The sequence below is a fragment of the Choloepus didactylus genome, chromosome 14 (assembly GCF_015220235.1).
Source record: "Choloepus didactylus isolate mChoDid1 chromosome 14, mChoDid1.pri, whole genome shotgun sequence".
In the NCBI taxonomy this organism is placed as follows: Eukaryota; Metazoa; Chordata; class Mammalia; order Pilosa; family Megalonychidae; genus Choloepus; species Choloepus didactylus.
Window position 1 is genome coordinate 36081341 of NC_051320.1, and position 15671 is coordinate 36097011.

Consider the following 15671-nt stretch of genomic DNA (forward strand, 5'->3'; position numbering starts at 1 on the left):
TACAATGGTATAAAAATGTAACATACAGAAGTAAAGCCAGGTCTCAATCCAAGCGTGCATTTCGATGGTTTATACTCATTCCCAGTAAGACACCAAGCTCTGCCCAAGACACTTACCTTGTATGATCAAGAACGAATAAAAATACACAAACATTCACAACCAGAATTTTTCAACAACCTTAAATATATTCATAAAGATGATCATTTTGAAGTTAGATTGCGATACCTAAAAAAGAGTGTTGCCAAGCATTCCCTCACTCCAACAGAGGAGAATCCAGGCATCATTCACATATAAAGTCAGGAAACAAAAGCAAACTGGATAAGATCCGCCAATTTGCATGAACTACTTAATGAGCAAGGAAAAATGAGGACATACTTTACGTCTTCCAGCTTTTTAGTGATGACTGATCCAACAGATGAAAAAGCAGCAGAAGCCTTCTGTCCAGCTTGAGACAAGGTTTCAGACGTCTTCCTGTATCTGCATTGTCACAAAAGAACAGAGCAAAAAAAAGTAAGCTAACTATTTCTAATATCAATTATTTCAAATGTAGTGATCACTAACCGTTAAAGGACTCTTAAAAAAAATCTGAGAACTAAAATCCTTCACAGCCACCAGGTCAGCATCATCACAGCATCTCATGCTTAGTCATCATCTCAAACACAATCTTCTGCAGTGTCCTAAGAACACCAGGAAGACAGAGGCCTATGAGTGCAGGGCCAAAGAAATCAAGGTACAGATAAAAATAGTCATGAAGCAAAGAGAAAAACGAGCCAGTCAGAAAGAAATTAATTATACCTCTTGTTCCTTCCTTTTCCACTTAAGCCATGCAAAACAAAAATGGAATCAAATTCCTCAGATGCCTTTTACAACGTTATCACCTAAAAGGAAGCCAGATTTCTATGTAGCAGAAAAGAATATTCTAATGTGGAATTTAAAAAACAATCCCATTCACAATAGCTCATAAAATAATGAAATACCTAGGAATAAATTTAACCAAGGAAGTGAAGGACTTCCACACTAAAAACTACAAAACACTGCTGAAAGAAATAAAAGAAGACCTAAATAAATGGCAAGACATCCTTTGTTCACAGATAGGAAGACTTGGGATTAATAAGATGTCAATACTACCCAGTTCTCTACAGATTCAATGCAATACCTATCAAAATCTCAACATCCTTTTTTTGCAGAAAGGGAAAAGCCAATCCTCAAATTCATTTGTAATTGCAAGGGGTCCCAAATAGACAAATCAATACCACAAAGGAGGAAAAAGTTGGAGGTCTCACACTTTGCGATTTTAAAACTTACTACAAAGCCACAGTAATCAAAACAGTGTAGTACTGGCAAAAAGATATATATATAAACCAATGGGATCAAATTGACAGCTCAGAAATAAACCCTCATATCTATAACCAGTTGATTTTTGACAACGGTGTCGGGTCCACTCATTAGGGAAAGAATAATCTCTTTAACAAATGGTGCTGGGAAAATTGGATATCCATATGCAAAAGACTGAAGGTGAGCCCCTTCCTCATATCATATACAAAAATTAACTCAAAATGGATCAAAAACCTAAATATATGAGCCAAAACTCTAAAACTCCTAGGAAGCATCTTTAGGACCTTGTGTTAGGCAATATGGTTTCTTTAACACCCAAAGCACCAGCCGCAAAGGAAAACAACTTTTGCCTATCAAAGGACTTCATCATGAAAGTAAAAAAGACAACCAGAAGAATGGGAGAAAATATTTGGAAACCACTTATCCAATAAGGGTTTAATATTCAGAATATATAAAGAACTGCTATGACTTAAAGACAAAAAACACGTAATCCAATTTAAAAATGGGCAAAGACTTGAATAGACATTTCTCTAAAAAGGTATACAAATGGCCAATAAGCACATGAAATGATGCTCAATACCTTTGGTCCTCAGGGAAATGCAAATCATAACCACAATGAAATACCACTTCACACTCACTAGGATGGCTATTATTTATAAGACAGAAAACAATAAGTGTTGGCAAGGATGTGGAGAAAATAGAATGCTTAAACACTGTGGGAATGGCACAGGCACTGTGGAAATGAGTTTGGTAGAAATACCATATACTCTGGCAGCTCCACTTTTTGGTATACACCCCAAAATATTCAAAGTAAGAACTCATACAAATAGTTGTACACAAATGTTTATAGCAGCATTATTCACAATAGCCAAAAGGTGGAAACAACCCAAGTGTCCCTCAACAGATGAAGGGATAAACAAAATGTGATGTATACATACAATGGAATATTATTTAGTTATAAAAAGGAATGAAGTTCTGATGCATGCTACAACATGGATGAATCTCGAAGAAATCATGTTCAGTGAAATAAGTCTGACAAAAGGTCAAATGTTATATGATCTTGCCTATACGAAATACTTAGAAGAAGCAAACTTCACAGAGCCAGGTGGTGATTTATAGATTATCAGGGAGCAGGGATAGAGAGTTATAGTTTAATGGGTAAGTAATTTTTGTTTGAGATGATGAAAAAATAGGGGTAATGAATGTTGCTGATGGTAGCACAATACTGTGAATATAACTAATACTAGTGAATTGTACACTTGAATGTGGTTAAAATGAGAAATTCTTTGCCATCATATTTGTTACTACAAGCAGAAGTTTAAAGTGGTGGGCAGAAACAAGAAATAGTTAAGAACAGGTAGGGCACATATGTATTTTATCATTCAAATGCATTTTGTGCACATAAAGAATTTGTTTTTAATTTTGCATATCTGTAGAGATACCAAATAAGGGCTTGCTACTCTCAGCAAAGTAGGTAAAATGTACAAGACTTGAAATGTCTCTAATGTAATATTTGCTGTAACACACAGGTATGACTTACACCTTCCTCTTCCCATCTACCAGGCATCAGAGAAGGGAAAAATAAAAAACAAGAATATGGTACCTGTCAAAGAGGTTAAGATTCCCACATTATGGAAATGCATGCTCAGGTATTTGTACTTACCCTTTTGGGAACAAATACTTAGAAAGAGCATGGTAATACAGTCAAAGAATAGTTTCCTGAATGGGTTCCTGCTGTCAACTCATATGGGGAGAAAATGGATCGAAAGGAGTCAGCATCCCAGTACTATCATTTCAGAAATGCGGGCTGCCTCACTGCTGATGGCTAGGTGATGGATAACACACTACCACTAAGCTCACCAGTTCAGCAGATGGGACTGAACACAAAGGCAAAGAACACAGTTAGGAATCTTCTGCTAGAAGCTTGCCTCTCCTTGTGCCACACAACACAACTGCTGGTGATCATGTCATAGCATAATTTGTGTGACCACAAAGACAAAGAGGTGAAGGGGTTGGCCTCTGCCACCAACACATATCAGAGACTGTCACCCAAGAATTTTCTGACACCTATAGAGCAGAATAAGAAAAGCCCGGCTTTGCAGTCAGCCAGACCCGAGTTCAAATCCTGACACATTTTGAGAGGTGTGTAACCCCCAAATTTAACTTCTCTGAGCCTGTTTCCTCATCTAGAGCTAACTCACCATCTCTCTTGAGATTCTGAGGAGTAGGTGATACAATGTACATATTTAGAAAGTCAATATATAACATTTTTGGAACTTAAATTTTATTTCTTCAACCCACATGAGGATGGTTTTCTTTCTATTACCTAGAATTGTCTGGAAAGCTACAGTTAAAGAGAATCAGGTACACTTGAGAATTAGGAAGAATATGCCCTGTGTAGTCCCAAGAAAAACTGTAGAGGCATCCTCATCTGCTTTCCATTCCCCTCCTCAGCCAATAGGAGCAAAAGTGTCCTTTAACATTCTCTAGAAAAGTGTACGGCCAAGTGAACATACGCAGATGTTGCTGTCACATCTTGCCACCCTTTGGCAATGTTCTGCTTTAGTTCCTGCAGTGAGTTGATTCCAAGTTTCCGCTTGATCTCTGCTAGATGCTTCTCTTTTGCTGTTAACACTTGAGACAGAGTCTGGATTTCCTCTTCTACCTATAAGGAAAGGGGTTGGGACAGAAATTCAGCAAGAGTCATTCAATAAGTTAAGATTATTAGTGTAAAACTATACTCAAAATTCTATTATCTTTTTTTTTTTAAATTTTGATTCATTTATCTCTGTCTCTTGAAAACCATATAATATTATTCAGTAAACTGGCTCCCTGCTTATCTGTCCCACAGAGCTTCTTTTTCCTGCTCCATGGTACTTCTTTATATTTCTATCCTGAGTTGTCCTTAGCCTTCTCCCCTCTCCTCATACTTCCTTCCTCAGCTACCTCATGTAGTCTTAGGGCTTCAGAGCACTATATAGATAACACTCAAATTACTCTAACATTCTCTCTCTTGACTTTTGGCCCACATTTCCAGCTGGACCTTTCTATTTGAATGCCCACAAAACTCAAATTTGTATACTAAATCAAATTAATCTCCTCCTCCAACAAAATACCCGTAACAACCAAGCCAAACCCAAACCCAACCTTTTCCCATAATTCCATGGACTCTACTGGATGTGTCAGTCCCAATGCCTGTCTACACCACAGCCATAAGTAAATCAAACTGCCTCCCATGGAGAGTCCCTTGTGGACCCCTTGAAGCTGCCCAATGAGCCTCAGCTCTGCACTCAGAGGTGGCCCTAACCCAAGGACAGCAAGTCCATCGACCGGCTAGCAACCTGTGATGTGCCTGGGGAGAAAAGAGATGCTTGACTAATCAAGACTCTCTCATCAGGAATCTGGTCTGAGAATATGAGATAACACTGGGCACAGAATCTGGAAAGATGGAGAGAGAAGCCTTAAGGTCCAAGTAGAGCACAGTAAGATTATGAGATGGTGTGGCAAGCTTAAATACATTTGAGGAAGCCAAAACTGTAGGCAGAAGCGTGAAGAAAAGAAAAATATTTGCAGAATAAAGGGAAAGCCTGAGCCAGGAAAACAGGGTAAAAAGGAGACTCACAGAGAGAAGCAGACTCCAAGTAAGAACGAATCTTTGATTCAGGAGATTAAAAAACCACCAGTCCCTGAAATTATATTCAGTTCAAGACCCTTATAAGGATGCTTCTTGGGACTCATTGCAAAGATATATTCTCAGCCCTGACCTGGACAACACTTATTTCAAAGACAAAATGGCCTTTTACGTTTTCACAGAAAATACTTAAATTTTTACAATCTTTCTCACAGTGAATCTTTAGAAAACACAAAGAGAAACAGTGCTCAATAAAAGGAGAGAAGGATAAACCAAATGTGATGTGGCTGAAAAAAATCTAAAAGGATAACATAGCTCTTAGATGGCGTTAATTGGAACGACAAATACATACCCTGTACTTGTCAGATAAGAACTCAGGTATTAAACCCAGTTTTAAAAGTCCTATTTTAAAAGGCTCATTGACAAAATGGCATGTAAGAAGAAAAAAGCAACAAAAGAACAATGAATCAGGTTCAAAATTAAATAAATTAAATGATTTGCCCAAGTAATGAAACTAATAATGCAGAGACCAGAATTTCAACACAGCTGACTCCAGTTCTCAGTTTACCAGCTGTTCTCATTATATACTCTTACCTTCCCAAGACCTCTCTCTTTCTACCAAACCCTAAATATCTTTGTACGCTTCAAAGAACAGACTTACGTGGTAGGCTCTCTACCCCTTGAAACTCCTCGGAGGTGCTCATCTCACTTCCATAATGAAAGATGGAAAGAACAACCACTGCAAATCTTTCCAAATAATGCACCACCCAGTGTACTCCCCGTCCTTGTCGGTTAGCTTGGTGCTGCCAACACACCTAGCCCAGCATGTCACGGCTCTAATTCCTTATTTCAGCTTATTTTTCTTATATCTAACAGCACAACCTTAAAGGCATAAAGGAGAGCATGATTAAGAATCTCTGATGTACCTCAAAAATACTTAGTGGGAGGAATTTTAGAATATCTCTATTTTATTTAAGACTCGATGACAATTTCAAGCAGTAACTCTGATGTTAATCTTTCCAAATGGAAAACTATCATTTGGTTTTCAATGCAAGTGATTTTTATTATCTATAATTATCATCATATATTCTTTATTATCTTAACCATGAGGTGACAGTAATACTGTATCTGCCACATGTAGTTCACTGGATTTTTATAAAAATTAGATAAACCTCTGGAAAAGCATGAATACAATACAAATCCAAGGTTAAGAGCAATGGCACCAGAGTTAATAAAGACCTGGATGCACGTCTAAGAGCTGCTTTTAATTAGCTTTATGACCTTAAGCCCTCATTAAATATTGTTAAATCAAGTTATACAATCTGTTTAGAGATGGAGACCTATGTTTCCTCACCCAATCAATCATGATCACAGCTGCACCTGCCTCGTAGGGCTGCTGCCACCATGAGTGAAAAAATGCAGGCAAAGAGCTCAGCCCAGTGCCTGCTGCACAGGAGACGCTCATTAGGAATTTGGTGCCATTATTATTAGTTTTATTTTATTGACAATGACATAATCATGCCAGGGCAGGCAAGGACGTGGGGAAAGTGTCCTCATGTACACTGTGGGAAAGTTTAAGAATAGCAATCTGGCTGTGTTGGTGTACACAGAAATGCACGTGTGCCCTTAAAAACCACTTAGAAACTTTGAACTAGGGATAATTCAACTTCTAGGAATTTATCCTAAGAAACTAACTAAGAAAGTGCATAAAGGAATTCACATCTGTTCATCAAAACACTGTTTATAATAGCAAAAAAATGGAAGCACTCTAAATGTTTAAAGATGATGTGTCCAATCAAGGGCTAAGCAGCCAATAAAAATCAGGCTGTACAAGATTATTTATTGGCATGAAAAAAATTCTTAAAATTCTGTTAAGTGGGGGAAAGTTACAGATGTATGTTATAATGCCATCTTAAAATACAAATATATGCTAGAGCAACACATACACAGAAAATATGTCTGAAAGCAGATCATCTAAAACCTTCATGCCACAGGGACTGTAGGTGATATTAGTTTTTTTCAGAATTTTTATGTATTTCCAATGAACATATATAACTTGTGAAAAAGTTATTTTAGTTTTTCTCTTTTTAAAACATTAACATTGGTCGTGCATTCAAAGTGCAGAATTTTTAATCCTTAGCCCTTCTCACAGGGTTATCACCAAGCTGCCTTATCTGTCTTCGCCCCATCCTGGTCACGAAACCTCACAAAGGCATCAACACCACTCATCTCCACAACACAACCAAAGGTGGATTTAAAGTCAGTGACGCAGCTGAAGAGCCCGGCGTAGACGACGTCAGCGGGGTCACCAGTACTCCTCTCATTCATTTCCTCCTTCACACCCCGCTCCTCAGACCCACCCTCGCCACATACATCTCTTCCCATAAAATAACGACTGACAACATGCCCTTCATCTCCCTTCCCTAGTCTAGAACAAGTAAACTCACGGTGCATCCTCTCCCCTGAAACCGACAGTAAGATATTACCATGTGCCTTAGAGACACAAAGGACAATACATTTTAAGTGTGAACCACGAAGTTCCAAAAGGAACGGTGTTTATTGAAAACATTATGTTCAGCGAAAGAAGCCAGACCCCGAAAAGCCACACATTGTAGGATTCCATTTCTGTGAAATGTCCAGAATAGTAAATTCTGAGACAGAGAGCAGATGGGTGCTGGCCAGGGTTTCTTTTTGGGGGTGATGAAAATATTCCAGACCTAGATAGGGGTGGCAGTCGCATAACATTGTGAATGTACTAAAATGACACTGAATTGGTCACATTAAAGTGTTTAAAAATGATAAATTTTATGTGCATTTCTACACACACACACACACACATACGGATCGTTCTCTACCTTTACGAGTTCTCTTTTCAGCTCCTCTTGCTCCTCCTCCGACAGGGTTTCTGTGGCACTGATGGTGGCAGCAACATCTTCTCCTTCCTCCGGTGCTGGGTCTGTTCGCAGCAGACCTAGTTGGGGATTTAAAAAAAAAAGACCGTGAGGTCTGAAAGCTCAGTGACAGTCCTCCTTTGGGCTCCTTCACTGCCCCAGACAGAATAAATCCAACATGGTTAGGGCCCACACATCACTTTTCTGGCCCTTCAACTGACCTGCTTTTCCAGAAAAGGTCAAAACAAAATCCAGGCTGATCCCCCTAAAAACCACCTACTTTGGCTCCACCAAAACATGAATCTAGAAAATACAGCATTTTCTCCACTTCTGTTCATTTCTCCCTGACAATGCAGTTAATTGCAAAGCGTAAGAGTTGAAGGGATTTTGCCAAGGCTTCAAAATGCTGAACCAGTAAATCAGCGAAAATTACAAGATTTTAGCCACTTCACGCTAACCAAGGGGAGGAAGTTTGTAAATGTCTTTAGCTTCCTCTGGCAATCAAATCCAGCATTTAACTTCCTCAGCGAAGGACAAACAGCTGAACAAACTAAATACGGGTACATAAAAGAAACTTTATTCCATTTCTCTCCATTAGTTATTGGAGATAGGAAATGCCTTTTTTGTAAAAAAAAAAAGCTCATCCAGATACCCTTAAAAAACATCCTAATGTATATATTCAGAGAAATGACTGACACCCACAGAGGGTTTGCACATATGTAAGAATCCCCAGCTGCACCTATTGCCCTGAAATACAGCTAATGAGCAAAGGCCCATCAGGAAGAGCTCAGTATTTCTGGAGGATGGCCAGGCAGGCAACTGCCCCTTAGAACTCCCTGCTCTCTTCCTCCCCACCCCCACCCCCACCCCCAGGGCTACGGTGAGGCCAGCCAGGCCAGCACAGCACCTGCCATGGGTGCAAAATTTAAGGGGATGCCAAAAGCTCAAGATAAATAATATTTTAATTCAGTGTTCTTTAAAATATCAAAGTCAATCCCAAAAAATCTAAGACCAACAAAATACCAAAAATTTTAAAGACAGAATTGGTTTTGCTGATTTCCTTTTACCCCAGGTTCTAAAATGGCTCATCATGGCACTGTTGCCCATCTTGCCTCTATTTGAAAATCTGATATTTTGTTCATTGTGGACTTTGGGGGCATTAATTTTCTCTTGTCTACTCAGGTTTTTTTTTTTTTTGGTGTCCCCTTAAATTCTGCACCGCTTACTGGCCTTGCTCATCTCACCCTAGTCACAGCTCTGCCTGTTCATCCCCATGCCACAGGTTTAGGATTTCCATCTACTCTGGCAACAGAGTTTCTGCAGGGAAGGGGAACGTTTCCTCCTCTTCTCTTTCTGCCAGTGAGAGTTACAACCACTTTGGTTGCTCCCCACCACCCCCACCCATTTCTGAGAAGCGCCAGCTCGGCCATATCAGCGATGTGGCAACCCTCCCAAAGCAAGACGCCAGGCAGCAGATGAAGGACTTGGCAGGTGGGCAGAGAGGAAAAAGGAAAGCGAATAACCACGCCGTTCAACAGGCAGCCAGCCAGTGCCGAGGCAGACATAAAAGAAGTACATAAATCAACGAGATAAAGTATTACGTACATTACATTCCAGGCACAAAAGCACTCTGTACGGGGCCAGTTGTATATTAATTTTAGTTAATAGTTACCAGAACAATAATCGCCAGCAGAGCAGTACCAAAATAGTGCCTACCTGGAAGGTGTTTAAGGAATTATTGGAGGCATAAAATTAATACAAATAAAGCAATTTAAAGACCACAAACCAGAGTGGCAAACAGAACATGATTAAGCCCTATGATGCTGTGCCAGTTTGGATGTATTATGTCCCCCAAAACACCATGTTCTTTAATGCAATCTTGTGGGGGCTGACATATTAGTGTTGATTAGGTTGGAATCTTTGGATTAGGCTGTTTCCATGGAGATCTGACCCACCCAACTGTGGGGAATACCTTTGATTAGATTATTTCCTGGAGGTGTGGCCCCACCCATTCAGCATAGGTCTTGATTAGTTTACTAGAGCCCTATAAATGCTCACAAACAGAAGGACCTCGGAGAAGCTGCAGCCAAGAGACACATTTTGGAAACGGCCATTGAAAGTAGACTTTTGCTAGTCTGGAGTTTGCCTGGGAGAAACTAAGAGAACACACTCAGATGCCTAGAGAAGTCCTGGGGAAGGCCATTTTGAAACCAGAACCCTGGAGCAGATGCCAGCCATGTGCCTTCCCAGCTGACAGGGATTTTGCAGAGGCCATTGGTGTTTTTCAGTGAAGGTAGCCTATTGTTGATGCCTTTGTTTGGGCATTTTTATGGTCTTGGGACTATAACTTCATAACCAAATAAATCCCCTTTATAAAATCCAATCCATTTTTGGTGTTTTGCATAACAGCACCATTAGCAAACCAGAACAGATGCACAGACAATACTTGCTGGGCACAATCAGTAGGTAGAAATGCTCAAGCAATAATTGCTTCTATAGGTCCCTGCTAATGTATCTTCAAATGGGCTACCCAAGTATAATTTCTGTAATAGAAATCTGAACATGCAACTCCCCAGTTTAAAATCCTTCCGTGGTTTCCTCTTGTTCTCAAGACACAGTTCAACCCCTTGGTTTAGCACCAGGCTTGATCAGACCGTTCTCTGCCATCTGGCACTGGCACCCTTCCTCCAACCACAGCCAAATCAAACTGTGAACAAGGTGGGGCCCTGTACACTAACAGAACCCATTTGCAAGGGTCTGCATGTGCTGGTCAATTTATCCCCCAGGCCAGATTATGTGACACAGGGAATATGAGACCGAAGAAACACACATACAAGTATCATATAAAGGCAATATAGCAAGAACCATAACAAAGTCACTTATAAAAATTTTTTTAATGTTTTGCTCAGTTCTTTCAAGTTCTCCAACTAGAACAGGGCCATAAAATAAAAATTTTTGAAAACAAAAAACAGAAAGGTGCTAAACCATGTCTTAAATAACAAAGACTATTGTATGCTTTTTAATAAATACTATGTTTCGAATCTCTTTAAGCAAGGGAAAGGGGATAATATCCAATTGCTAATAATACTTTATTCATACTGCCCAATTCCAAAAAGCCTGATAATATTCAAGTATGCAGTTAGGCTATCAAGAAAAATAAATGTCTCAGAAAGGGGCACTGGGGCTGCCCACAGCTGGCTTCACCTCCTCAAAAATGACCTTGAGATTTTATATTCAGAATCTAACAAAAATTGGTAATTACATGCGCTGCCTTTTCCACATTAGCCTGTAGGTGGCAGCAAAACCTCAACAGCAAAATATAAAGGTGAGGTTTGTTCCAGATGGACAATCAACTGGAGAAAAATACTGGAAAATAAAGGACTCAGGAACACTAGAATGGCAGGTATTGGAATCGCCAGTGTGTTATGACAATCAAGCCTTAGGAAAATTATTAATAACCACTGGATGCCTTCTATTTATATCCAAATCTGAGATAAGCGTCCCCAAGACCATTTATGCACAACACTTATTGTGAGGTGGGTATCACCATTTACCAAGGCTTACAGAGGTTAAGCAACCTGTCCACAGTGACACACCAGAGTATGGGGCAGGGTTAGGATTCTGAACCCAGACAGCTTGATCTGAAAGCAGATGCCATTGCATCTGGAAGACTAGCTCAAAAGTAGTCTCGTCATTATTTTCAACACCATCATTCCCCAAACCTGGGAATCCAAATTTGGTCTTATACCTTTTTCAAGATACTATCCAGTTTCCTATCTGTTCAGTAAGAGTATAGTATTTACTGTGGAGGTTATTAAAATCAGGCTGAAGATTTTGGGTTTTGTTCTGTAGACAATGTGGAGACATGGAAGGCTACTAAACGAAGTAATGACTGTTTTAGGATGATCTCACTGGCAAGTGAGCTGAGGCATAAATTAGAAATAGGCAAAGAACAGTTACACGGTAATACAGTGATAAGGTAACTGGAGCAGAAAGCCATATAGCAGCAGAGAAATGGAGAGCAAATGGCAGACTTCAACCTTCTGGAAGAAAGAACTTTCATATTTTCATGACTGAACAGAAACTACGTTAAAGAAATGGAGAGTGCAAAAATAGACAATTGATCCATTCAAGGAGCTCACCCACAGAGATCATCACAGCTGTAAGTGTCGCCTCCAAAACACCATTTGATGACCTAATAGTTGACCATAGCTGGGCGAGGAGCTGCTTGTTTATTCTCTGTCTTTCCACCACCATCATGCAAAAGAGAACTATTATTCCCACTTTTCAGATGAAGAAATGGAGGTCCAAAGGTTGAAGTTAAATGCAGGACTCCCCACCCTGCAAAGAAAGATCTGGGCATTTTAAAATGGCATAAGGTAATGGAGCCAAAAAAATAATGAAAGATTTAAAAAGATACTGAATAGGAAAGAGATGAGAATTGAAATAAAGTCTTTCAAAAATCAAAAGCGAACACACCGCAGGGAAAGTCTAACTCTGGGGAAAAAAAGACATCGATTTCTCATTCAAAATATGAAAAGCGGGAAACGGGAACATTTTTAAAGTACAGATTTCCTAAAACTGCAAATAATCCCCCAAAATCTTATTTGATCATTAATTTTAATGTTCTTCTTCAGAATCTGAGCTGTTTTTATAACACAGAGAAGAAGGAGAAAATACGACTAATGTTTACTGAGGTCTAATACACCAGCCACTGGGCTGAGAGTAGTAATATTTATTTCCGTTAGGAAACAAAGGCCCTCTGAGATTAAATAACTTGCCCAAAGTCGCAGAGGTGAGATTCAAACTAGGGTCTTCCCAACTCTATACTCCTGCTCCTTCATACTCTTTCTTAGAGAAATGCTAAGCAGACAGCAAGGCAAAGGGCAAATCACAGAAGGGAGGCCGGAAACAGAAGTCCAAGCCCTTCTCAGCAGAGACTCTACTTCACCAGGGCACGAGAACACATAGGTTTTGCCGGCTTCCTAAGCCAGACACATCATCGTCGAGCCCCAGTAACTGAAAATTAGTGACATTCTGTCCCATCGGGTTATGAATATTTTAGCCACCTCCTTAATTCTTCTAGTTGTGCAAATAGATCCTGTCCAATTCCCCATGACTCCCCTAAAGAATTTTAAGCAGGGGACTGACATGTCCAGGCTTGCCTTTTGGAAATTCCCTCTGGCAGTGAGGTAGAGAAGGGACCAGACTGGGAAGAGCCCAGAGACCAGACAGGATGCAGCCAGATGCCCAGGTAAAAGGCCCTGAGCCCACTGCCATGGGGTAGGGATGGAGAAGACGGGACAGAGAGGAGGAACAGCGGGCTCTATCAATTCTAAGAAACAATTTTAAAAAAACTTACATCTTTTTTTTCTAGCTGTAAATTTTGTTGAGATATATTCACATACTACACAATCCATCCAAAATACACAATCAATGTCTCACAGTATCATCACCTAGTTGTGCAGTCTTCATCACACTCAATTTTAGAACATTTTCATTATTCCAAAAAGAAAAATAACAAATAGACATTAAAAAAAAAGAAAACTCAAAATACCCCACACCCCTCTATTATTTACCCCTAGTATTGGTGTGGTATACTTGTTACTGCTGATGAAAGAATATTAAGACACTACTGTTAACTATAGTCTGTAGTTTACAATAGGTACCGTTTCCCCTTATACCACTCTATTATTAACTCTTTGTACAAGTGTCATACATTTGTACTAGTTCATGAAAGAACTTATTTATATTTGTAGTGTTAATCATAAACAACGTCCACCATAACGTTCATTGTGTTATACAGTCCCATATTTTAATCTCTAGCTTTCCTTCTGGTGACACATGTGACTCTAGACAACTCCTTTCAACTAAATTCACCTACAATTCAGCTCTATTACTTATAATCCCAATAACAAGCTCCCCTCACCTCTATCCATTTCCAGACATCTAAGTTCAACCTCATTAAAAATCCTGTACATATTAGGCAGCTGCTCCCATTATCTAGTTCCAGTCTATCTCTTGGCAACTTATATTCCAAGTTTTATGACTCTGAGTTTACATATTCTAGTTAGTTTGTATTAGTGAAATATTACAGCATCTGTCCTTTTGTGTCTGACTCATTTCACTCAGCATTACGTCCTCAAGGTTCATCCATGCTGTCACGTGCTTCAAGACTTTATTCCTTCTTAGTGTTGAGTAATATTCCATTGTAAATACATATCACATTTTGTTTATCCATTCAATAAATGAATGTTCATTGTTTCTACCTTTCAGCAATTGTGAATAATGCCTCTATGAACATCAGTGTGCAAGTGTCTGTTCGTGTCCCTGCTTTCTGATCTTCTGGGTATATCCCAAGTAGTGGAACTGCCAAGTCCTAAGGCAATTCAGTGTTTAGTTTTTTGAGGAACTGCCCGTCTTCCACAGCAGCTGTACCCATTCTACATTCCCACCAGCAGTGAGTAAGTGTCCCTATTTCTTCACACCCTCTCCAACACTTGTAGTTTCCTGTTTGTTTAATACATTTCACAACTTTAAACTCAAGATGCATCGTACACTCAGTCAGCCCAGCAGCAACTGTGGCCTAGTTGTTTTATCACCTGCACTTATGCTTTGAAATTTGCAAAATGCACTGTCAGTGGCTTAGAAAATCGCAGACCAGATTACAGATCTCTCTCTTAAGAAAGGGTGCATCACAGACTTTTTATGTGAGGTAAACAAATAAAACAGACCAATTATTTCTAAAAAGCAATTCAGATAAGGAAGACTCTGAACATGAAGAAGTCTTGGGAAAACGTAAACCAACTTGTTCTACTTTTAAAAATAGGCAGGGGAGAGTCCTGGCCATAATATGTGTATAAATAATCTAAAAGAATTCCAATAAACATAAAAAGTTAAAATTTAAGTGATGATAGAGCATTGCTTTTTTGCTCAACCAGCAGTATCTGCGATTTGGTGAGACACAATACTTCAGACTTCAGAGAACTTGTAAGTTGTTAGCGGAAGATGAAGTTCTTACTCTTTTTTTGTTTGTTTTTGCTTAAGTAGAAGCATGCCTGAGTGAGTCTGCAGGGAAGAGGGAGGGGATGGGCAAGCCCAAGTGAGGAAAGGCAGGAAAAGGCGCTTGCTCCATCGTGAGCACACCCCTAGTCCCACCCACACTGCAGAGTCCTCATGTCCAGATCCTCCTCTTTTCCTCTCAGTACTTCTGCGCCTGGAACAGAGCATATGTTAATAAATGTTTTATCTGAAATGATTAATGGGTTCAAGATTTAATCAAAGTAAATTTCTTCTTACTTTCCCATGCAAAGCCGCCCATTTCACCACTGTCTTAATTTGCCAGGGCTGCTATGACAAACACCACAAATTGGTTGGCTTGAACAGCAGGAATTGATCGGCTCATAGTTTTGGAGTCTAGAAAGTCCAAAATGAAGGTCTTGACAGGCCATGCTTTCTCTCGGAGTCTGTAGCGTTCTGCTGTTGGCTTGCAGCAATCCTTAGGACGGCCTGGCTTGCATCTCCGCCTCCATCCCATGGCGACCTGCCTCATCTCTGGCGGCTTCTGACTTCTACTGACTGTGTCCAAATCTCCTTTGCTTGTGAGGACTTCAGCCATCTTGGATTAAGGCCTACCTGGATTCCCTGTGGCTCAACCAAATAGGATCTTTGAAGATCCTATTCACAAATGAGCGCACACCTTAACTGATAACATCCTCAAAGGTTCTATTTACATATGGGTTCACACCCAGGGGAATGTGGATTAAGACTTGGACATGTCTTTTGTGGGATACATGATTCAGTCCCCAATAGCC

The 15671-nt window shown here is 39.8% G+C and overlaps 1 protein-coding gene across 8 annotated transcripts in view; it reads right to left on the bottom strand.

The window, feature by feature from the left end:
* TPD52 (tumor protein D52) overlaps positions 1-15671 on the bottom strand; it is a 105857-nt gene that overhangs the window by 12276 nt on the left and 77910 nt on the right. For 7 of the 8 annotated variants that reach the window (XM_037803580.1, XM_037803581.1, XM_037803582.1 and 4 more), the window contains exons 2-4: positions 7822-7937; positions 3852-4000; positions 376-477 (exon numbers count right to left, since the gene is read on the bottom strand). In XM_037803580.1, coding sequence (XP_037659508.1) covers positions 376-477; positions 3852-4000; positions 7822-7937 — 367 coding nt within the window. Of the gene's footprint in view, positions 1-375; positions 478-3851; positions 4001-7821; positions 7938-11999; positions 12130-15671 lie in introns of those variants that run through there. The other variant, XM_037803577.1, reaches the window with a different exon arrangement.